Source organism: Salmo salar, chromosome 09 (assembly GCF_965601325.2).
Source record: "Salmo salar chromosome 09, fSalSal1, whole genome shotgun sequence".
NCBI classification, from domain to species: domain Eukaryota; kingdom Metazoa; phylum Chordata; class Actinopteri; order Salmoniformes; family Salmonidae; genus Salmo; species Salmo salar.
This window is the reverse complement of record NC_138299.1, coordinates 156,904,894-156,928,563: the sequence shown is the minus strand read 5'-3', so window position 1 is coordinate 156,928,563 and position 23,670 is coordinate 156,904,894. Positions and strand designations below refer to the sequence as shown.

At 46.0% G+C, this 23,670-nt stretch overlaps 1 protein-coding gene across 1 annotated transcript in view; it reads right to left on the bottom strand.

Annotated features, from left to right (window-relative positions):
• The window catches only part of LOC106613303 (putative G-protein coupled receptor 149), a 30,569-nt gene extending 11,021 nt beyond the window's left edge, over positions 1 to 19,548 (bottom strand). The window contains exons 1-3 of the mRNA XM_014215392.3: positions 18,232 to 19,548; positions 9,328 to 9,517; positions 8,497 to 8,963 (exon numbers count right to left, since the gene is read on the bottom strand). Coding sequence (XP_014070867.3) covers positions 8,497 to 8,963; positions 9,328 to 9,517; positions 18,232 to 19,215 — 1,641 coding nt within the window. The 5' untranslated portion in view covers positions 19,216 to 19,548. The remainder of the gene's footprint in view (positions 1 to 8,496; positions 8,964 to 9,327; positions 9,518 to 18,231) is intronic.
• Positions 19,549 to 23,670: the final 4,122 nt, after the last annotated feature.

The following is a 23,670-nucleotide window of genomic DNA, read 5'->3' as shown; positions in this document are numbered from 1 at the left end:
CAAAGGCAACCTGCCTAAACAACTACAGACCCGTAGCGCTCACGTCAGTAGCCATTAAGTGCTTTGAAAGGCTGGTAACGGCTCACATCAACACCATTATCCCAGAAACCCTAGACCCACTCCAATTTGCATACCGCCCGAACAGAACCACAGATGATGCAATCTCTATTGCACTCAACACTGCCCTTTCCCACCTGGACAAAAGGAACACTTATTTGAAAATGCTATTCATTGACTACAGCTCAGCGTTCAACACCATAGTACCCTCAAAGCTCATCTCTAAGCTAAGGATCCTGGAACTAAACACCTCCCTCTGCAACTGGATCCTGGATTTCCTGACGTGCCTCCCTCAGGTGGTGAGGGTAGGTAGCAACACATCTGCCATGCTGATCCTCAACACTGGAGCTTCCCTGGGGGTCGTGCTCAGTCCCCTCCTGTACTCCCTGTTCACCCACAACTGCATGGCCAGGCACAACTCCAACACCATCATTAAGTTTGCAGAAGACACAACAGTGGTATGCCTGATCACCGACAATGACGAGACAGCCTATAGGGAGGAGGTCAGAGACCTGGCCGGGTGGTGCCAGAATAACAACCTATCCCTCAGCGTAACCAAGACTAAGGAGATGATTGTGAACTACAGGAAAAGGAGGACAGAGCACGCCCCCATTCTCATCAACAGGGCTGTGGTGGAGCAGGTTGAGAGCTTCAAGTTCCTTGGTATCCACATCAACAACAAACTAGAATGGTCCAAACACAACAAGACAATCGTGAAGAGGGCACGACAAAGCCTATTCCCCTGCAGGAAACTAAAAAGATTTGAAATGGGTCCTGAGATCCTCAAAATGTTCTACAGCTGCAACATCGAGAGCATCCTGACTGGTTGCATCACTGCCTGGTACGGCTATTGCTCGGCCTCCGACCACAAGGCGCTACAGAGGGTAGTGCGTACGGCCCAGTACATCATTGGGGCTAAACTGCCTGCCATCCAGGACCTCTACACCAGGCGGTGTCAGAGGAAGGCCCTAAAAATTGTCAAAGACCCCAGCCACCCCAGTCATAGACCGTTCTCTCTACTACCGCATGGCAAGCGGTACCGGAGTGCCAAGTCTAGGACAAAAAGGATTCTCAACAGTTTTTAACCCCAAGCCATAAGACTCCTGAACAGGTAATCAAATGGCTACCTGGACTATTTGCATTGTGTGCCCCCCCCCCCCAACCCCTCTTTTACGCTGTTGCTACTCTCTGTTTATCATATATGCATAGTCACTTTAACTATACATTCATGTACATACTACCTCAATTGGCCCGACCAACCAGTGCTCACGCACATTGGCTAACCGGGCTATCTGCATTGTGTCCCGCCACCCCCTCTTTTACGCTACTGACTAACCGGTGTCTGTATATAGCCTCGCTACTGTATATAGCCTCACTACTGTATATAGCCTCGCTACTGTATATAGCCTCACTACTGTATATAGCCTCGCTACTGTATATAGCCTCGCTACTGTATATAGCCTCTCTACTGTATATAGCCTCTCTACTGTATATAGCCTCTCTACTGTATATAGCCTCACTACTGTATATAGCCTCGCTACTGTATATAGCCTCACTACTGTATATAGCCTCTGTACTGTATGTAGCCTCTCTACTGTATATAGCCTCGCTACTGTATATAGCCTCTCTACTGTAAATAGCCTCTCTACTGTATATAGCCTCTCTACTGTATATAGCCTCTCTACTGTATGTAGCCTCACCTCTGTATATATCCTCTCTACTGTATATAGCCTCGCTACTGTATATAGCCTCGCTACTGTATATAGCCTCACTACTGTGTGTAGCCTCTCTACTGTGTGTAGCCTCTCTACTGTGTGTAGCATCTCTACTGTATACAGCCTCTCTACTGTATATAGCCTCTCTACTGTATATAGCCTCACTACTGTATATAGCCTCTCTACTGTATATAGCCTCACTACTGTATATAGCCTCACTACTGTATATAGCCTCTCTACTGTATATAGCCTCACTACTGTATATAGCCTCTCTACTGTATATAGCCTCGCTACTGTATATAGCCTCGCTACTGTATATAGCCTCTGTACTGTATATAGCCTCTCTACTGTATATAGCCTCTCTACTGTATATAGCCTCTCTACTGTATATAGCCTCGCTACTGTATATAGCCTCACTACTGTATATAGCCTCTGTACTGTATATAGCCTCTCTACTGTATATAGCCTCGCTACTGTATATAGCCTCTCTACTGTAAATAGCCTCTCTACTGTATATAGCCTCTCTACTGTATATAGCCTCTCTACTGTATGTAGCCTCACCTCTGTATATAGCCTCGCTACTGTATATAGCCTCGCTACTGTATATAGCCTCACTACTGTGTGTAGCCTCTCTACTGTGTGTAGCCTCTCTACTGTATATAGCCTCTCTACTGTATGTAGCCTCGCTACTGTTAGTTTTTCATTCTCTTTTTACTGTTGTTTTTATTTCTTTACCTACCTATTGTTCACCTAATACCTTTTTTGCACTATTGGTTAGAGCCTGTAAGTAAGCATTTCACTGTAAGGTCTACTACACATGTTGTATTTGGCGCACGTGACAAATAAACTTTGATTTGATTCTAGGACCTTCATCTGACACCGCCTGGTATAGAGGTCCAGGATGGCAGGGAGCCCGGCTCCAGTGATGTACTGGGCGGTATGCATTACCCTTTCAAGCACCTTATGGTTTGATGCCAAGTAGTTGATGCCATTCAAGATGCTCTCATTGGTGCAGCTGTAGATCTTTTTGAGGATCTGAGGGTCTATGCCAAATATTTTCAGCCTCCTGAGTGGGAAGAGGAGTTGGCATGCCCTATTCACGACTGTGTTGGTTGGTGTGTTTGGACCACGATAGTTCCTTAGTGATGGAGACACAGAGGAACTCAAAGCTCTCAATCCACTTCACTACAGCCCCTTTTGGAGTCACGCGGTCGTGGGTGAACAGGGAGTACAGGAACGGACTAAGCACGCACCCCTGACAGTCCCCCATGTTGAGGGTCAGTGTGGCGCATGTGTTGTTACCTACCTTCACCACCTGGAGGCTGCCAGTCAGGAAGTCCAGGATCTAGTTGCAGAGGGAGGTGTTCAGTCCCAGGATCCTGAGTGGAGTGATAAGCTTGGAGGGCACTATGGTGTTGAACACTGAGCTGTATTCAATTAACAGCATTCTCACATAGGTGTTCCTTTTATCCAAGTGTGAAAGGGCAGTGTGGTACACTAGAGAATTCGTAATCTGTGGATCTGTTGGGGCGGTATGCGAGTTGGAGTGGGTCCAGTGTGTCTGGGATGGTGGTGTTAATGTGACCCAGATGTGCTCTGAGTACGCATCCTGGTAATCTGTCTGAAAGTTTACCTGTTAAAGGTCTTACTCACATTGGCTACGGAGAGCGTGATCACACAGCCGTTCGGAACAGCTGGTGCTCTTATGCATGGTTCAGTGCTGCTAACCTCGAAGCGAGCATAGAAGACATTTTGTCTCGTCTAGTAGGCTCGTGTCACTATGCAGCTCGCGGCTGTGTTCCCCTTCGTACTTCTTGATAGTTTGCAAGCCCTGCTACATCCGATGAGTGTCAGAGCCGGGAATAGTAGGATTCAATCTTAGTCCTGTATTGACACTTTGCCTGTTTGATGGTTTGTCGGAGGGTGTGTGCATGTGTGTGGAAAGCCCGGTCCCAACCTCCTGAGAGTTCCCTACTACCCCAAAGCGGTATCGCTCAGAACAGCTAACGCCTGTAGCTGGATGGCTGCAATCTGGAGCAGAATGAGACTGTTTTATTCTCTATGTTCTGTTGTCTCCTCTCCCATGTTGCATGTGGTGAGCACAGCCTTTTTTCTCTTCATATCAATTCATTTGGGACTCAGTGTCCCACAAAACCAGAGAGGAAAATATTACGCTCTGATAGCGATGGAGGAGAAATGCAGACTTCTCTAACAGAGAGAAAGTGTAGGGTACAGTATGTTGTAATGTAGAAAGTGTAGGGTACAGTATGTTGTAATGTAGAAAGTGTAGGGTACAGTATGTTGTAAAGTTGGCTACTGTTGGGACGATAGAAGCTGGACTGTGATCTTTGTTCCCTCGTCACTGAAGCTGCATCTATGTATTTCGGAAGTTTAACTAGTCACCTGACCTTGCCGACCATGACAACGTTACTTTACTGCAGCTGAACCTCAGTAGGGTTGTACATGGGGAGAATCTCAATTCATTTATTTGATTCCTCATATCTACTCTCCTCACCTCCTTCTCAAAACCCATTGGATGAGGTCAGAGGTCCTGGTCCCTAGTCATGTGACCTCTTCTCTGACTTCTCCTGGCTGTCTGATCAATATCATTCAGTCAGGAACCCATTACCGGAACAATATTCAGGGTACAATACACACACACACACACACACAGACACAGACACACACCACACACACACACACACACACACACACACACACACACACACAGGTGTGTGTGTGAGTGTGTGTCTTTGAGATAGGGAACTGACTGTGTGGTCTCATTCAGGGCTCTTTCTCTTCTCATCGTTCGCTCCTTTGTTTTCTAAACACTTGCCTGCAGAAGTGGAGCGACTGTATTGCCTACATCCAGCTGTATACTGTATTCACACACAGCCAAACCTCCCTCGCACCTTCCACTATCGTTATTCACATCAGGTCTGGAAACAGGCTTAAAAAACTGTCTACAGAACTGAATCTAAATAGACAGAACTGACTTTTTCAAAGTTCACAAAGAGTTCATGGATTTCATTGTGAGTTAATGGAGTTCATGGAATGTAACTCCTATCCTGAGAAATTATACTAGAATCATAGGGTTATATCTGAATAACAGGAGTATTCCTAAAACCACAAATACAACGCACAATCCTACTATTCTGAGCTAAATGGTTAACTAAGACAGGAAGGACAGCAAAACAACAGTGTCATTTAACTGTAGACTTATCTCCTATTGTCATTTAACTGTAGACCTATCTCCTATTGTCATGTAACTGTTGCCCTATCTCCTATTGTCATTTAACTGTAGACCTATCTCCTATTGTCATTTAACTGTAGACCTATCTCCTATTGTCATGTAACTGTTGCCCTATCTCCTATTGTCATTTAACTGTAGACCTATCTCCTATTGTCATTTAACTGTAGACCTATCTCCTATTGTCATTTAACTGTAGACCTATCTCCTATTGTCATTTAACTGTAGACCTATCTCCTATTGTCATTTAACTGTAGACCTATCTCCTATTGTCATTTAACTGTAGACCTATCTCCTATTGTCATTTAACTGTAGACCTATCTCCTATTGTCATTTAACTGTAGACCTATCTCCTATTGTCATGTAACTGTTGCCCTATCTCCTATTGTCATGTAACTGTTGCCCTATCTCCTATTGTCATTTTAATGGGTTGGTGGAGCGTAATGTCAGGGATAATTCACTGAAATGATTATGGCCATCGATCTATGCTTTGATTACTGACATGAATCTGGGTTACAGTGGTTAAAAGGACAGCCAACAACATTACTGTGATTGTAATGTGACTTTCTGCAATGACTGGCACTTCAATGCAAACACAAGTCCATCTCTCTCTCTCTCACAAACACACACACACACACACACACACACACACACACACACACACACACACCACACACACACACACACACACACACACACACACACACACACACACACACACACACACAGTGGACTAGATGCAAACACGACTTGTTTTCAAGTGAAGTTCCTGGATGTTCTAACAGTGAACCGCTAAAACGGGACATTTAAGTGACTTGTACCATCTGTGAGCTTTTTAAATTCACAATTAGAACGCCATCAGGCTTGCCAGCGCCGACAGGTGTGCTCGGTACAGAGGCTATGGGTCATTTCCGCCTAACGTAATGTGTGTAAACTCACAAGTAGCCTAGAGAGATGAAAAATCCATCTGTTGTATGGGACAGTTCCTTAGAATTGGCCCTGAATTACAAACGTTTTAGTTATTGTTGACCTGCACAATATCACTATAGCTGCTGTTAATTCATGACCATGATTGGTCTTGATTGTTGACTTGTTTGCAAGTGAGAATAAACCAGAAAAAAGGGGAAGTCTTGCAGGATAATCAATATTATACAACGGGTGGGTCTAATCCTGAATGCTGATTGGTTAAAAGCGTATTCCAGCCGGTGTCTAGTCCACAAGTCATTATTTGAATATGTTGATAACCCGTTGTAAAAAAGTGGTAATACCCTGGATATATTGGCACGGTTTGCCAATATAACAACAACAACAACACCCATGCCAATATATCCAACAAACACCGGCATCTCGGGCATTATCACTTAATCATATGATGGCTAGATAGCAGGGGACATATTGGTCAGCCTTGTTCACACTGCAGGTCTTTAACGCTCATATCAGTTTTGGAATACTGACTGTTCAAACAGCACATTTACAGGTGACCAAGTCGAATGCGTTCAGACAGGAGTCATTTGCCCGACATGGCTACGCCGGTTGTCATAGTAACGACTGGTGTGTGAGCGGTGGTGTAGTGTGATTTGGTGGTGGTTCTCCTGCTTCCTATCACTCAGAAGTTATGTAGCAAGCTAAGCTGACAACAATGCGTCGACATGGACGTTTCCCAGTTACTTCAAATGTTCAAAATCATAGTGTAAGAATACTTTTAAGTAAAAATTATTATCCAACTTTCAAAACAAATCATTTTTGGCTAGTCACAGCAGTCAACTAGCTAGTCTCAACAGTCAACTAGCTAGTCTCAACAGTCAACTAGCTAGTCTCAAAAGTCAACTAGCTAGTCCCAGCAGTCAACTAGCTAGTTCCAGCAGTCAACTAGCTAGTCCCAGCAGTCAACTTGCTAGTCTCAACAGTCCCAGCAGTCAACTAGCTAGTCCCAGCAGTCAACTAGCTAGTCCCAGCAGTCAACTAGCTAGTCACAGCAGTCAACTAGCTTGTACCAGCAGTCAACTAGCTAGTCACAGCAGTCACAGCAGTCAACTTGCTAGTCCCAGCAGTCAACTTGCTAGTCACAGCAGTCAACTAGCTAGTCACAGCAGTCAACTAGCTAGTCCCAGCAGTCAACTAGCTAGTCCCAGCAGTCCCAGCAGTCAACTAGCTAGTCACAGCAGTCAACTAGCTAGTTCCAGCAGTCAACTAGCTAGTCACAGCAGTCAACTAGCTAGTCACAGCAGTCAACTAGCTAGTAACAGCAGTCACAGCAGTCAACTAGCTAGTCCCAGGAGTCAACTAGCTAGTCCCAGGAGTCACAGCAGTCAACTAGCTAGTCCCAGCAGTCAACTAGCTAGTCCCAGGAGTCACAGCAGTCAACTAGCTAGTCCCAGCAGTCAACTAGCTAGTCCCAGCAGTCCCAGAAGTCAACTAGCTAGTCACAGCAGTCAACTAGCTAGTTCCAGCAGTCAACTAGCTAGTCACAGCAGTCAACTAGCTAGTAACAGCAGTCACAGCAGTCAACTAGCTAGTCCCAGCAGTCCCAGCAGTCAACTAGCTAGTCCCAGGAGTCAACTAGCTAGTCCCAGGAGTCACAGCAGTCAACTAGCTAGTCACAGCAGTCAACTAGCTAGTCCTAGCAGTCACAGCAGTCAACTAGCTAGTCCCAGCAGTCAACTAGCTAGTCCCAGCAGTCAACTAGCTAGTCACAGCAGTCAACTTGCTAGTCACAGCAGTCAACTAGCTAGCTAGGTAGCTGTTTAAGTTTCCAGCACATTCATTAATTAGTTTGTAAGCTAACTAGCTTCCACATGTTATTGTCAAAACTGTTAACAGAGTAGCTAGCAAGCAACAAGATATGGCAAATAACAGTCTTAAAAACCACGAGGGAAAATAAAACTGATTTGACCATTCAGACACAAGTTGCATGGCCAGGAATCAGATTTGTATATGACTTCAAACCACCTATGAAAGTGGTTTGAAATGTGGCTTGAAATATCAGATTCCATGTGCTTTTTGGCAGTTGAGACTGCAGGAAAAAGAACAGATTGGAATCAGATATGCAAATCAATCAGATTTGAGTCCCTTCAAACTGCCAGTGTGAACAGAGCTTCAATCTATATGTTACCAGTGTTTCTTAATTCTGGTCCTGGAAACACAGAGGACCTGAATAATTTATTGCCTCAGCACTACACACACCTGATTTAAATCTAAAGCTTGATGATGAGTTGATCATTTGAATCAGCTGTGTAGTGCTAGGGGCAAAAACAAAAATGTGCGCCCCTTTGTGTTCCTAGGACCAGGATGAAAAACCACTGGGTTAGGCTATACAGGTCAAAGTGATGCAGCCGTAGTGTAAACATTTATTTACCTAGCTAGCCTATAGTCTAACCCAGAGCCATATTATTTTCTAAATATATGGCACTGGTTGGTATAGACTAAAGGTTTGTTTATGTTAGCCACTTAGGGAAACTTTGCGAGGTAAGCTACCTGTCTGGGGGTCCTCTCCGATTTACTCCTACACCACTCCCAGTCCGTCAGCTCCATTTTTCTGCACTCTACATGCGAAAGTCTCCGTTCCGTTCCCTCGAACACCGACGACGTGTCGGTGAGGTTGAGGTCCTGGTCTCTGTGGTTATCGTGAGGAAATTGGAGGCAATCTGCCAGCGCCAGGGCCTCTCCTTCACCTGCCACTGCCTCGAGAAGCAGCTCGCCATGTTCACGCAGTGGGGAGCTGTCCACGGCATGTGGGGTCCTTAACGCCAGCTCGGCCTGCAGGCTCACGACCCCCGAGCTGTCCAACACGGCAAGCTGGTTTTCTGTGAAGTCGCAGTTGAAGAAGTTGTAATAGGAAGGCTTCTCGACGGACGGGTTTCGGTGGGGATTGGTCGCGTGCGATATCTTGTATATCCCGTACCCTTTTTGGAAGGAGAGGTTAAATTCAAACCTCTTCTTTGCTGTGGGAAGAAAATGAAAATGTATAGTGACTTTTGCCCCAAAAATAAATAAACATATTTCATTTAGATAAGTGATTTTTTTTTTTTAAATGTACGACATTGATGTAAGCTTATGTGTTTCAGACCCAAATCATGTTTCATTGTAACAACTGTTGTCGTGTAAATGTGTTAGGTTTAATGTGCAGGTCTATACTGTATGTTATGGGGCATTTACCATAATACTGTGAGTTTGATTCTCCTAGGCATATACTGTAGGCCTATGTAGCTTATGTTCAAATGTTACGTCGCTTTAGATAAGCGTTTGGTTTTTCCACTCTGCACCTCAGCTCACTGGCCCTTTACAATCACAGAGGGCATAGCCTACCGGTGGGCTCATGCTCTGTGTCCCGGGGGCAGTTGATGAAGCACCCGCACGGAAGGTGGATCCAGCGATCGGAGAGTATGAACACCGGCGTGACCGCAGGCGCCAGCAGGGTCAGGAAGAAGCTCACCGTTTCCACCGTTTCCAGGTATGAGCTGCGGGCGTTTACAGCATGACGCACGAGCACCAGAGTCTGTGAATAAAACGGCATGTACTCATCATTAGATTACAACATAGGGTAATGTGGGGTAACTGCTTACAACACACCGTAATTCCAACAGAAACCACTTTATGTCACCAATTTTTTCCCAACACTTTCCCTGGCTGTCACTACTCTTGCTCAACAATAAATGTTATCTGTCTCATCTACATTTTTTAAGTCACTCTAACAAAATGATTCTGAGGTGAGTTGATCTGGTATCTCCAAATTTAGAACAAGATATATAGTGTACAAAACACCGTCCTAATATTCCTAATATTGTTATTTTAATGCTGCTCTTTAATTATTTGTTACTTTTATTTATTATTATTATTATTATTATTTTAAACTGCATTGTTGGATTAGGGCTAAGTAAGCATTTCACTGTAAGGTCTACACCTGTTGTATTCGTGACAAATAAAATGTGATTTGATTTGATTTTTGCACTCAAAACAGCCTCAATTTGTCCGAGCATGGACTTCAAAAGGTATCAAAAGCGTTCCACAGGGATGCTGGCCCATGTTGACGCCAACGCTTCCACAGTTGTGTCAAGTTGGCTGGATGTCCTTTGGGTGGTGGACCATTCTTGATACACACGGGAAAGTGTTGAGCGTGAGAAACCCAACAGTGTTGCTGTTCTTGACACAATAAAACCAGTGCACATGGCACATACCCTGTTCAAAGGCCCTTAAATCTTTTGTCTCACCCACCCATTCACCTTCAGAATTTCACATTTAAATTAAACTAGGTAAGTCAATTAAGAACAAATTGTTATTTACAATGATGGAATAGTGGGTTAACTGCCTTGTTCAGGTGTAGAAAAACAGATGTTTACCTTGTCAGCAGTGAGATTTGATCCAGCAACCTTTTGGTTACTGGCCCAACGCTCTAAACACTAGGCTACCTGCCTCCTCTACACTCTAACCACTAGGCTACCTGCCTCCTCTACACTCTAACCACTAGGCTACCTGCCTCCTCTACACTCTAACCACTAGGCTACCTGCCTCCTCTACACTCTAAACACTAGGCTACCTGCCTCCTCTACACTCTACACTCTAACCACTAAGCTACCTGCCTCCTCTACACTCTAACCACTAGGCTACCTGCCTCCTCTACACTCTAACCACTAGGCTACCTGCCTCCTCTACACTCTAACCACTAGGCTACCTGCCTCCTCTACACTCTAACCACTAGGCTACCTGCCTACTCTACACTCTAACCACTAGGCTACCTACCTCCTCTACACTCTAACCACTAGGCTACCTACCTCCTCTACACTCTAACCACTAGGCTACCTGCCTCCTCTACACTCTAACCACTAGGCTACCTGCCTCCTCTACACTCTAACCACTAGGCTACCTACCTCCTCTACACTCTAACCACTAGGCTACCTACCTCCTCTACACTCTAACCACTAGGCTACCTACCTCCTCTACACTCTAACCACTAGGCTACCTACCTCCTCTACACTCTAACCACTAGGCTACCTGCCTCCTCTACACTCTAACCACTAGGCTACCTGCCTCTACACTCTAACCACTAGACTACCTACCTCCTCTACACTCTAACCACTAGGCTACCTGCCTCCTCTACACTCTAACCACTAGGCTACCTGCCTCTACGCTCTAACCACTAGGCTACCTGCCTCCTCTACACTCTAACCACAAGGCTACCTGCCTCCTCTACACTCTAACCACTAGGCTACCTACCTCCTCTACACTCTAACCACTAGTCTCCCTGCCTCCTCTACACTCTAACCACTAGGCTACCTGCCTCCTCTACACTCTAACCACTAGGCTACCTACCTCCTCTACACTCTAACCACTAGGCTACCTGCCTCCTCTACACTCTAACCACTAGGCTACCTGCCTCCTCTACACTCTAACCACTAGGCTACCTACCTCCTCTACACTCTAACCACTAGGCTACCTACCTCCTCTACACTCTAACCACTAGGCTACCTACCTCCTCTACACTCTAACCACTAGGCTACCTACCTCCTCTACACTCTAACCACTAGGCTACCTGCCTCCTCTACACTCTAACCACTAGGCTACCTGCCTCTACACTCTAACCACTAGACTACCTACCTCCTCTACACTCTAACCACTAGGCTACCTGCCTCCTCTACACTCTAACCACTAGGCTACCTGCCTCTACGCTCTAACCACTAGGCTACCTGCCTCCTCTACACTCTAACCACAAGGCTACCTGCCTCCTCTACACTCTAACCACTAGGCTACCTACCTCCTCTACACTCTAACCACTAGTCTCCCTGCCTCCTCTACACTCTAACCACTAGGCTACCTGCCTCCTCTACACTCTAACCACTAGACTACCTGCCTCCTCTACACTCTAACCACTAGGCTACCTGCCTCCTCTACACTCTAACCACTAGGCTACCTACCTCCTCTACACTCTAACCACTAGTCTCCCTGCCTCCTCTACACTCTAACCACTAGGCTACCTGCCTCCTCTACACTCTAACCACTAGGCTACCTGCCTCCTCTACACTCTAACCACTAGGCTACCTGCCTCCTCTACACTCTAACCACTAGGCTACCTACCTCCTCTACACTCTAACCACTAGGCTACCTGCCTCCTCTACACTCTAACCACTAGGCTACCTGCCTCCTCTACACTCTAACCACTAGGCTACATGCCTCCTCTACACTCTAACCACTAGGCTACCTGCCTCCTCTACACTCTAACCACTAGGCTACCTGCCTCCTCTACACTCTAACCACTAGGCTACCTGCCACCTCTACACTCTAACCACTAGGCTACCTGCCTCCTCTACACTCTAACCACTAGGCTACCTGCCTCCTCTACGCTCTAACCACTAGGCTACCTGCCTCCTCTACGCTCTAACCACTAGGCTACCTGCCTCCTCTACACTCTAACCACTAGGATACCTGCCTCCTCTACACTCTAACCAATAGGTTACCTGCCTCCTCTACACTCTAACCACTAGGCTCCCTGCCTCCTCTACACTCTAACCACTAGGCTACCTGCCTCCTCTACACTCTAACCACTAGGCTACCTGCCTCCTCTACACTCTAACCACTAGGCTACCTGCCTCCTCTACACTCTAACCACTAGGTTACCTGCCTCCTCTACACTCTTACCACTAGGCTACCTGCCTCCTCTACACTCTAACAACTAGGCTACCTGCCTCCTCTACACTCTAACCACTAGGCTACCTGCCTCCTCTACACTCTAACCACTAGGCTACCTGCCGCCCCTACACTCTAACCACTAGGCTACCTGCCTCCTCTACACTCTAACCACTAGGCTACCTGCCTCCTCTACACTCTAACCACTAGGCTACCTGCCTCCTCTACACTCTAACCACTAGGCTACCTGCCTCCTCTACACTCTAACCACTAGGCTACCTGCCTCCTATACACTCTAACCACTAGGCTACCTGCCTCCTATACACTCTAACCACTAGGCTACCTGCCTCCTCTACACTCTAACCACTAGGCTACCTGCCTCCTCTACACTCTAACCACTAGTCTACCATCCTCCTCTACACTCTAACCACTAGGCTACCTACCTCCTCTACACTCTAACCACTAGGCTACCTGCCTCCTCTACACTCTAACCACTAGGCTACCTGCCTCCTCTACACTCTAACCACTAGGTTACCTGCCTCCTCTACACTCTTACCACTAGGCTACCTGCCTCCTCTACACTCTAACAACTAGGCTACCTGCCTCCTCTACACTCTAACCACTAGGCTACCTGCCTCCTCTACACTCTAACCACTAGGCTACCAACCGCCCCTACACTCTAACCACTAGGCTACCTGCCTCCTCTACACTCTAACCACTAGGCTACCTGCCTCCTCTACACTCTAACCACTAGGCTACCTGCCTCCTCTACACTCTAACCACTAGGCTACCTGCCTCCTCTACACTCTAACCACTAGGCTACCTGCCTCCTATACACTCTAACCACTAGGCTACCTGCCTCCTATACACTCTAACCACTAGGCTACCTGCCTCCTCTACACTCTAACCACTAGGCTACCTGCCTCCTCTACACTCTAACCACTTGGCTACCTGCCTCCTCTACACTCTAACCACTAGGCTACCTGCCTCCTCTACACTCTAACCACTAGGCTACCTACCTCCTCTACACTCTAACCACTAGGCTACCTACCTCCTCTACACTCTAACCACTAGGCTACCTACCTCCTCTACACTCTAACCACTAGTCTACCAGCCTCCTCTACACTCTAACCACTAGGCTACCTACCTCCTCTACACTCTAACCACTAGGCTACCTACCTCCTCTACACTCTAACCACTAGGCTACCTACCTCCTCTACACTCTAACCACTAGTCTACCAGCCTCCTCTACACTCTAACCACTAGGCTACCTACCTCCTCTACACTCTAACCACTAGGCTACCTGCCTCCTCTACACTCTAACCACTAGGCTACCTGCCGCCCCACGTACACAATTCATGTCTCAATTGTCTCAAGGCTTAAAAATGAGTATTTAACCTGTCTCCTCTTCCAGCTACACTGATTGAAGGGGATTTAACTAGCAACATCAATAAGGGATCATAGCTTTCACCTGGATTCACCTGGTCAGTCTATGTCAGGGAAGGAGCAGGTGTTCCTAATGTTTTGTACACTCAGTCTATACAATCTTATTAAGGCCAGGCACCACAAACTGAAATTACATTTTTACATCTACCTGTCAATTTTGAGATTTGTTGTTATTTTGTTCCATTAATATTAGTATTTTCAAAAAGTAAACGTAAAAATGTAAAAAACTTGATTAAAATGTGTATTTTCTTTAGTTTATCATACTACCGTCATCAACATTTGTATGAATTTTAACCACTTAATAATGGACATACATCAATCATTTCAAAGCTCACTACATTGAATTACACAGAATTTCAAACACCTATTTCATAGAAAATGTTAGAAACTGAACTATATTTTAGTATCTTACTTTAAAGATGTGGTGATTGGATCTAAATCGTTTTTTTGGAGTTTGGTAGTCTTAATTTATTGTAGTTGTCTTTAACTGTCATTTCCTGATAGTCAGACTGTTCACACACGCTAACACATTTCTTTCAGCTTCAGAAGCCTCTACATTCACCAAATGTTGTGTAGTTATCCTTAGATATATTCTCCAAACTTGTTTATATGGAATTTGTTTATATGCTGTAACATCTTTATTATACATAACCTTTTATTTGGAAAAAAAATTACGTACATGTCTTTAGTATTTTACAGATAAAAAGTATTTATCCACAATCTGCTTTGATCAAGTCCAGTCCTGGAGTGTAATTAACACAATGAAACAAAAATATTTAGGCTAGCCTTATCCAATGTCCAGAAAAATACTTGTGCTTGATATGCAAATATATGCATATTTAATGAGGTATTGCCTTAATTTGCATATTCTAATAAAACATTTCCAGAATATTGTAATACAAAAAAGTATTTTATTTGTGTCTAAATTCACCTGGTAAAAGTTGATTGTGATATGATTAAGAGAACAACAAATCCGTATTAGGGTGTGGTGCCTGGCCTTAGATAACATGAACCATTCATCTATCTATCTATCTATCTATCTATCTATCTATCTATCTATCTATCTATCTATCTATCTATCTATCTATCTATCTATCTATCTATCTATCTATCTATCTATCTATCTATCTATCTATCTATCTATCTATCTATCTATCTATCTATCTATCTATCTATCTATCTATCTATCTATCTATCTATCTATCTATCTATCTATCTATCTATCTATCTATCTATCTATATATATATTGCGTTTGTGCACCACTGAGTGATGTTCTCTCTATCCCCTGGGTCATTTCATGTTTTCATGTGCATCTGAGTTTGTTGGCATTCAAGCAGACAGAAATCCGTCCGGTATGATGTAGCACTGTGGTAAAGTCTCTCTCACTACACTGGAAGTTTGAAGGAATATGATTTTAAGATCTCTAATACGTCTATCATACATGTCAGATTTCAATACTGGCTGATGTCATAACTCGGGAGGATGTCTTCTCTCTAATGAGCCATTGATCATATTGTTGCCATATTCCTACCTGGAGAAATGTGTAATTTAACAGAGGGTCTAGCACATGTTTCCTGTTTGTCTGCCTCTTTAGTCCAGGGTGCACTGCATGGTGCCGTTGTCAGAGATATTATAGAAAGGAGATAGGAATTCAATGAATGAAGGAGCGTATAACGCCCCCTCACCAGACTGTCAACCAATCGCGTTCACGTTGTCATGCTGCGTCACGCGGTTGCTAAGCTAATCGTCACGCAATCCTTTCTAAAAGTCGAGAAACGTGTATATGTCGAGAAACGTGCCTATTTTCCTCATAAGTACGTAATGTCACGATTCCAAAGCTATACGATATTATATATAGCAAGTTAATTGTTGTGTTTTTGAGCTGGCGCTCAATAAACTCCCATTCACTCCTTGAAGGAGAGCACTATGACTTGAGCGGATACGGAAAATGGCAGCGAATAGTGAGGACGAAATTGGTGAAAAAATAAAAAGTTGGTGAAGAAACTGGTTTCCTCCAGATGTGACGATTGGTATTCTGGCGAAATAGTTTAAACTTGGTTTCATCAGACCAAGGAATCTTGTTTCTCATGGTCTGAGAGTCCTTTAGGTACCTTTTGGCAAACTCTAAGCGGGCTGTCATGTACCTTTTACTAAGGAGTGGCTTTCTTCTGGCCACTCTACCATAAAGGCCTGATTGGTGGAGTGCTGCAGAGGTGGTTGTCTTTCCGGAAGGTTTCCCATCTCCACTGAGGAACTCTAGAGCTCTGTCAGTGACCATCGGGTTCTTGGTCACCTCCCTGACCAAGGCTCTTCTCCCCTGATTGCTCAGTTTGGCCAGGCGGCCAGCTCTATGAAGAGTCTTGGTGGTTCCAAACTTCTTCCATTTAAGAATGGAGGCCACAGTGTTCTTGAGGACATTGAATGCTGCAGAAATGTTTTGGTACCCTTCCCCAGATATGTGCCTCAACACAATCCTGTCTCGGCGCTCTACGGACTATTCCTTCGACCTCATAGCTTGGTTTTTGTCTCTGACATGCACAGTCAATTGTGGGACCTTAGAAAGACAGGTGTGTGCCTTTCCAAATCATGTCCAATCAATTGAATTTACCACAGGTGGACTCCAATCAAGTTGTAGAAACATCTCAAGGATAATCAATGGAAACAGGATGCACCCAAACTCAATTTCGAGTCTCATAGCAAAGGGTCTAAATAATTATGTAAAAAAGGTATTTCTGTTTTGAATTTTGAATAAATTTAAGAAATCTTTTCTAAAAACCTGTCTTCACTTTGTCATTATGGGGTAGTGTGATGTCATTATGGGGTATTGTGATGTCATTATGGGTATTGTGTGTAGAATGATGAGGAACAAACGTAACCCATTTAATCCACTTCCCAAAATGGAAGGGGTATGAATACTTTCCGAATGCACAGTATATTCCTCTAGGAGAGCCAAAAGATAAATAACCCACTTGTTTAGAGACAGAAATTGTAACCAGTTTTTAATAAAGCAGTAAAATGTAAAGCATCAAGCTCATCACTGTGCACTTTCAGCTGCCACATTGAGGGGGGGGGGGGGGGGAGTTGCCCCCAACCCCCCAATGGGGCAGCTGAAAGTGCATGGTGATGAGCTTGATGCTGTTTTCCAATAAATATCAAAGGTCTTATTCTGTTGATATGATCATTGACGCTGATCCATAATAATCTCATCATGTAGGCTATACCCGCACGGTATCTGAGAGCTGCTGATCCATAATAATCTCATCATGTAGGCTATACCCGCACGGTATCTGAGAGCTGTTGATCCATAATAATCTCATCATGTAGGCTATACCCGCACGGTATCTGAGAGCTGTTGATCCATAATAATCTCATCATGTAGGCTATACCCGCACGGTATCTGAGAGCTGTTGATCCATAATAATCTCATCATGTAGGCTATACCCGCACGGTATCTGAGAGCTGTTGATCCATAATAATCTCATCATGTAGGCTATACCCGCACGGTATCTGAGAGCTGTTGATCCATAATAATCTCATCATGTAGGCTATACCCGCACGGTATCTGAGAGCTGCTGATCCATAATAATCTCATCATGTAGGCTATACCCGCACGGTATCTGAGAGCTGTTGGCTGGAGCGCACTGCCAATACCAGAGTGGGCACATTTATAACGCAACATTTTTGGTGAAAAAAACCCCTCAGTAGTTGAAAATGAGATGGGAATTATACTGAAAAAGTCATTTTTATTTGCACTACGTCGTCACACACAGCCTTTAATCCACAACATGTAAGTTTGATGGAAACACATATGTGGTGGGGAAAATGTACATATTGCTTTTATACATATTTTTTTATATTTGCATGAAAATCTGTTGCCAATTGAATGTAAACCTAGCCATAGTGAGGATATTAACAGTGAGACGTGCAATGCCTTTTTGTGGGGCTTGTTACCCCACCTTACCCTACATGTTTTATAGAGTAGGCAGACGGGCTATTCAACGTGGCGTTGCAGGACTAAGAAAATACACGGTATATAACGCAATACCATTATTAAACCCCACATGAACACCTATTTGTTATAGGAGCATATCTATGATTTGATATTGTTTTTAATCTACACATTTTAGCATCTCTAGGCCACTCACCATCATAGGCATCCACAAGACAACTCTCAATACCGCTAGGATCATGGAGAAGCGCTTTTGTGCAAAGAACACCGGAGATTCCCAGTTACTGATGGTCCCATCATCCCTCAGTACACCGTCAGAGGCAGGGTTGGAACAGGTACATGTTTCCACGGTGTCCCGCACCCCTAACCCTTTCCCCAACCCACCCGGACTCAGCTCGTTGTAGGTACTGAAACTTCTGTCCAAGCTATCCCGAGAGAAGGACGGGAGTTCGCAGAGAGGCGCAGACCCGTCCCCTCTCAGATCCCTGGCTATATCCAAGTAGCTCGGGTAGAACGTCCTCTGTGGCTCTCTGGAACACAGGAGCTGGTAGGTGAGAGGAACGAAGAAGAACACCAATCCGCAGAAACACACGGAGTACAAAGAGAAAAGGAGCAGAAGGTAAAAACCTCGTCTCTCTGGGAAGCAGCCGAGCGAGAACGGAGTGAAACTCCCCCAGCCGCACAGGGGTAATACACTGACGGCCAGGCTCACTACCCACACCCCGGCTATCGCCAACATCACCCTCAACGGCCGAGGGCTTCCTTCTCGCTTGGTAACGTAAAAGGTGTAGGCTGCGATAAGGCAAGCCTTCATATTGCTGGAGAGTCCTTGGAACACATAGAGAAGTCCCGATAAAGTGCATATGATCACCGACCCTCCCTCTCCATCACTCTCCCACTGCATGAGCATAAAGAGGGAGAGAGGTATCACGCTGAGCAGGTCGTCCACGGACATTGAAGCCACGATGAGCCACAGGATGGTTTTCCACCTCATCCGAATGAAAAAGATGAGAGAATACACACTTCCCAAGAAGGTAAGAGCGGCGATGGCGACGCACAAGCCGAAGAGAAGCAGGTTCATGTGTCTTTGCGCCTCCGTGAGGTCCGTCCACTCGTAGCTCGCCGTAAAAAGGCTGCTGTTGTTCGGCGAAGGGGAGCTGAGAGTCGAGGACATTTTCATTTAGGTAACTTTTGTCGACCTGGCTTGTGTTGCCCAATGTTCAGCCGCGTATATATATATTTATATAGAAGAAAAAAACTTTGAGCCAATGCCAAAATGTTACTAGAGTTATAACGGCACACATAGGCTAGACTGCATCCCTGGTGAGTCACTCTGATAGGCTATATTTCAGCAGTCCAGTTGGATACATCTTGGATACATAACGGAAAGTAGCTTCCAGAATAGGACACCAGTGCACTTTAGACGCGTACCGGAGGAGATAGATGGCGATGCTCCTCGAGGATGATTCTCCGCGATTTATGTACAAACCCGAGCAGTGCGTACTGCACTTTACAAACCTCACGCTGTCGTCACTGTCTTTTCTTTCAATGGCAGAAGGGTAGGCTGCTTTGTAATAATAATAATACCTTTATACTTATACAAGTGTTCATCGTTCCAAGTGTTTAATGGACATGTTTTTCTTGCATATGCCCACAGGGAGTGGGGTCACGGCCAGGGTCACCATTGTCCAGCGCCCCTGGAACATTGGGGGTTAAGTGCCTTGCTCAAGGACACATCAACAGATTGCTCACCTTGTCAGCTCAAGGGTTCAAACCAGTGACGTGTCAGATATTGGCAGAACGCTCTAACCTCGAGGCTAGCTGCCATGTGTGTTCTGTGTGTATGAGTGTGTGTGTGTGAGCTCCAATTATCGAGGTTTGCCTGTTCAATCCCGATACTAGGTTAAACCCTCTCCCAAACCTTTACCATTCTGAATTCATGCCTGATCTGTTTCAGACAGTACAGAGTGAACACAAACGCACTCCATAATGCTGCTGGGTCCCAGTGGTTCTCTCTGTCATGTCTCAGAATACACACACACTCCATAATGCTGCTGGGTGCCAGTGGTTCTCTCTGTCATGTCTCAGACTACACACACACTCCATAATGCTGCTGGGTCCCAGTGGTTCTCTCTGTCATGTCTCAAACTACACACACACTCCATAATGCTGCTGGGTGCCAGTGGTTCTCTCTGTCATGTCTCAGACTACACACACACTCCATAATGCTGCTGGGTCCCAGTGGTTCTCTCTGTCATGTCTCAGACTACACACACACTCCATAATGCTGCTGGGTCCCAGTGGTACTCTCTGTCATGTCTCAGACTACACACACACTCCATAATGCTGCTGGGTGTCAGTGGTTCTCTCTGTCATGTCTCAGACCTTTCACACACTCCATAATGCTGCTGGGTGCCAGTGGTTCTCTCTGTCATGTCTCAGACTACACACACACTCCATAATGCTGCTGGGTCCCAGTGGTTCTCTCTGTCATGTCTCAGACTACACACACACTCCATAATGCTGCTGGGTCCCAGTGGTTCTCTCTGTCATGTCTCAGACTACACACACACTCCATAATGCTGCTGGGTGTCAGTGGTTCTCTCTGTCATGTCTCAGACTACACACACACTCCATAATGCTGCTGGGTCCCAGTGGTTCTCTCTGTCATGTCTCAGACTACACACACACTCCATAATGCTGCTGGGTGCCAGTGGTTCTCTCTGTCATGTCTCAGACTACACACACACTCCATAATGCTGCTGGGTGCCAGTGGTTCTCTCTGTCATGTCTCAGACTACACACACACTCCATAATGCTGCTGGGTCCCAGTGGTTCTCTCTGTCATGTCTCAGACTACACACACACTCCATAATGCTGCTGGGTGCCAGTGGTTCTCTCTGTCATGTCTCAGACTACACACACACTCCATAATGCTGCTGGGTCCCAGTGGTTCTCTCTGTCATGTCTCAGACTACACACACACTCCATAATGCTGCTGGGTCCCAGTGGTTCTCTCTGTCATGTCTCAGACTACACACACACTCCATAATGCTGCTGGGTGCCAGTGGTTCTCTCTGTCATGTCTCAGACTACACACACACTCCATAATGCTGCTGGGTCCCAGTGGTTCTCTCTGTCATGTCTCAGACTACACACACACTCCATAATGCTGCTGGGTGCCAGTGGTTCTCTCTGTCTTGTAATTTGTTTTATTTAACCTTTATTTTTAACTAAGCAAGTCAGTTAAGAACATATTCTTATTTACAATGACGGCCTACCGTCGGCCTACCGGGGAACAGTGGGTTAACTGCCTTGTTCAGGGGATGAACAACAGATTTTTACCTTGTCAGTTCGGGGATTCGATCCAGCAACCTTTCGGTTAATGGCCCAACGCTGTAACCACTAGGCTCCCTGCCGCCCCAGGTGATGGTGTGGTGATGGTGTTGTGTGTGTGTGTGGACCACCTTACTTCTGTGAATAATGTGATTGGGAGCACCAAAGAGAGCACATGGACAGACAGGCTTCCTTCACTTAAGCCAATTTCACCCTGTAAGCATTTACAGCGCCCTACATGGGCATTAATGCAGCAAGGAGATAAAGAGTTTAATAACATGTAATGCAGCTAGGAGATAAAGAGTTTAATAACATTAACATTAACCAGGCTGGGTGGATCAGATTAACCGGGCTGGGTGGATCAGATTAACCGTGCTGGGTGGACCAGATTAACCGGGCTGGGTGGACCAGATTAACCGGGCTGGGTGGACCAGATAAACCGGGCTGGGTGGACCAGATTAACCGGGCTGGGTGGACCAGATAAACCGGGCTGGGTGGACCAGATTAACCGGGCTAGGGGGACCAGATTAACCGGGCTGGGTGGACCAGATTAACCGGGCTGGGTGGGCCAGATTAACCGGGCTGGGGGGGACCAGATTAACCGGGCTGGGTGGGCCAGATTAACCGGGCTGGGGGGACCAGATTAACCGGGCTGGGGGGACCAGATTAACCGGGCTGGGTGGACCAGATTAACCGTGCTGGGTGGACCAGATTAACCGGGCTGGGTGGACCAGATAAACCGGGCTGGGTGGACCAGATTAACCGGGCTGGGGGGACCAGATTAACCGGGCTGGGAGGACCAGATTAACCAATGGGATATGTTGATCAGTGTGTTGTGCAGAGGGGCGCAGGAGAGAATGGTATACTGTATATATTATTGTCCTTATAAGGTGTAGTTGACTGGTTGTCTGATCGTGCCACCATGTTCATCAGGTTTCAGAGGGCAACAAGCAAAAAATGAAGAAAAAAATACACGAGAAATAAATGCCAAATACATTGAAATTCATTTATTCTAATGTACACTGCTCAAAAAAATAAAGGGAACACTTAAACAACACAATGTAACTCCAAGTCAATCACACTTCTGTGAAATCAAACTGTCCACTTAGGAAGCAACACTGATTGACAATACATTTCACATGCTGTTGTGCAAATGGAATAGACAACAGGTGGAAATTATAGGCAATTAGCAAGACACCCCCAATAAAGGAGTGGTTCTGCAGGTGGGGACCACAGACCACTTCTCATTTCCTATGCTTCCTGGCTGATGTTTTGGTCACTTTTGAATGCTGGCGGTGCTTTCACTCTAGTGGTAGCATGAGACAGAGTCTACAACCCACACAAGTGGCTCAGGTAGTGCAGCTCATCCAGGATGGCACATCAATGCGAGCTGTGGCAAGAAGGTTTGCTGTGTCTGTCAGCGTAGTGTCCAGAGCATGGAGGCACTACCAGGAGACAGGCCAGTACATCAGGAGACGTGGAGGAGGCCGTAGGAGGGCAACAACCCAGCAGCAGGACCGCTACCTCCGCCTTTGTGCAAGGAGGAGCAGGAGGAGCACTGCCAGAGCCCTTCAAAATGACCTCCAGCAGGCCACAAATGTGCATGTGTCTGCTCAGACGGTCAGAAACAGACTCCATGAGGGTGGTATGAGGGCCCGACGTCCACAGGTGGGGGTTGTGCTTACAGCCCAACACCGTGCAGGACGTTTGGCATTTGCCAGAGAACACCAAGATTGGCAAATTCGCCACTGGCGCCCTGTGCTCTTCACAGATGAAAGCAGGTTCACACTGAGCACATGTGACAGACGTGACAGAGTCTGGAGACGCCGTGGAGAACGTTCTGCTGCCTGCAACATCCTCCAACATGACCGGTTTGGCGGTGGGTCAGTCATGGTGTGGGGTGGCATTTCTTTGGGGGGCTGCACAGCCCTCCATGTGCTCGTCAGAGGTAGCCTGACTGCCATTAGGTACCGAGATGAGATCCTCAGACCCCTTGTGAGACCATATGCTGGTGCGGTTGGCCCTGGGTTCCTCCTAATGCAAGACAATGCTAGACCTCATGTGGCTGGAGTGTGTCAGCAGTTCCTGCAAGAGGAAGGCATTGATGCTATGGACTGGCCCGCCGTTCCCCAGACCTGAATCCAATTGAGCACATCTGGGACGTCATGTCTCGCTCCATCCACCAACGCCACGTTGCACCACAGACTGTCCAGGAGTTGGCGGATGCTTTAGTCCAGGTCTGGGAGGAGATCCCTCAGGAGACCATCCGCCACCTCATCAGGAGCATGCCCAGGCGTTG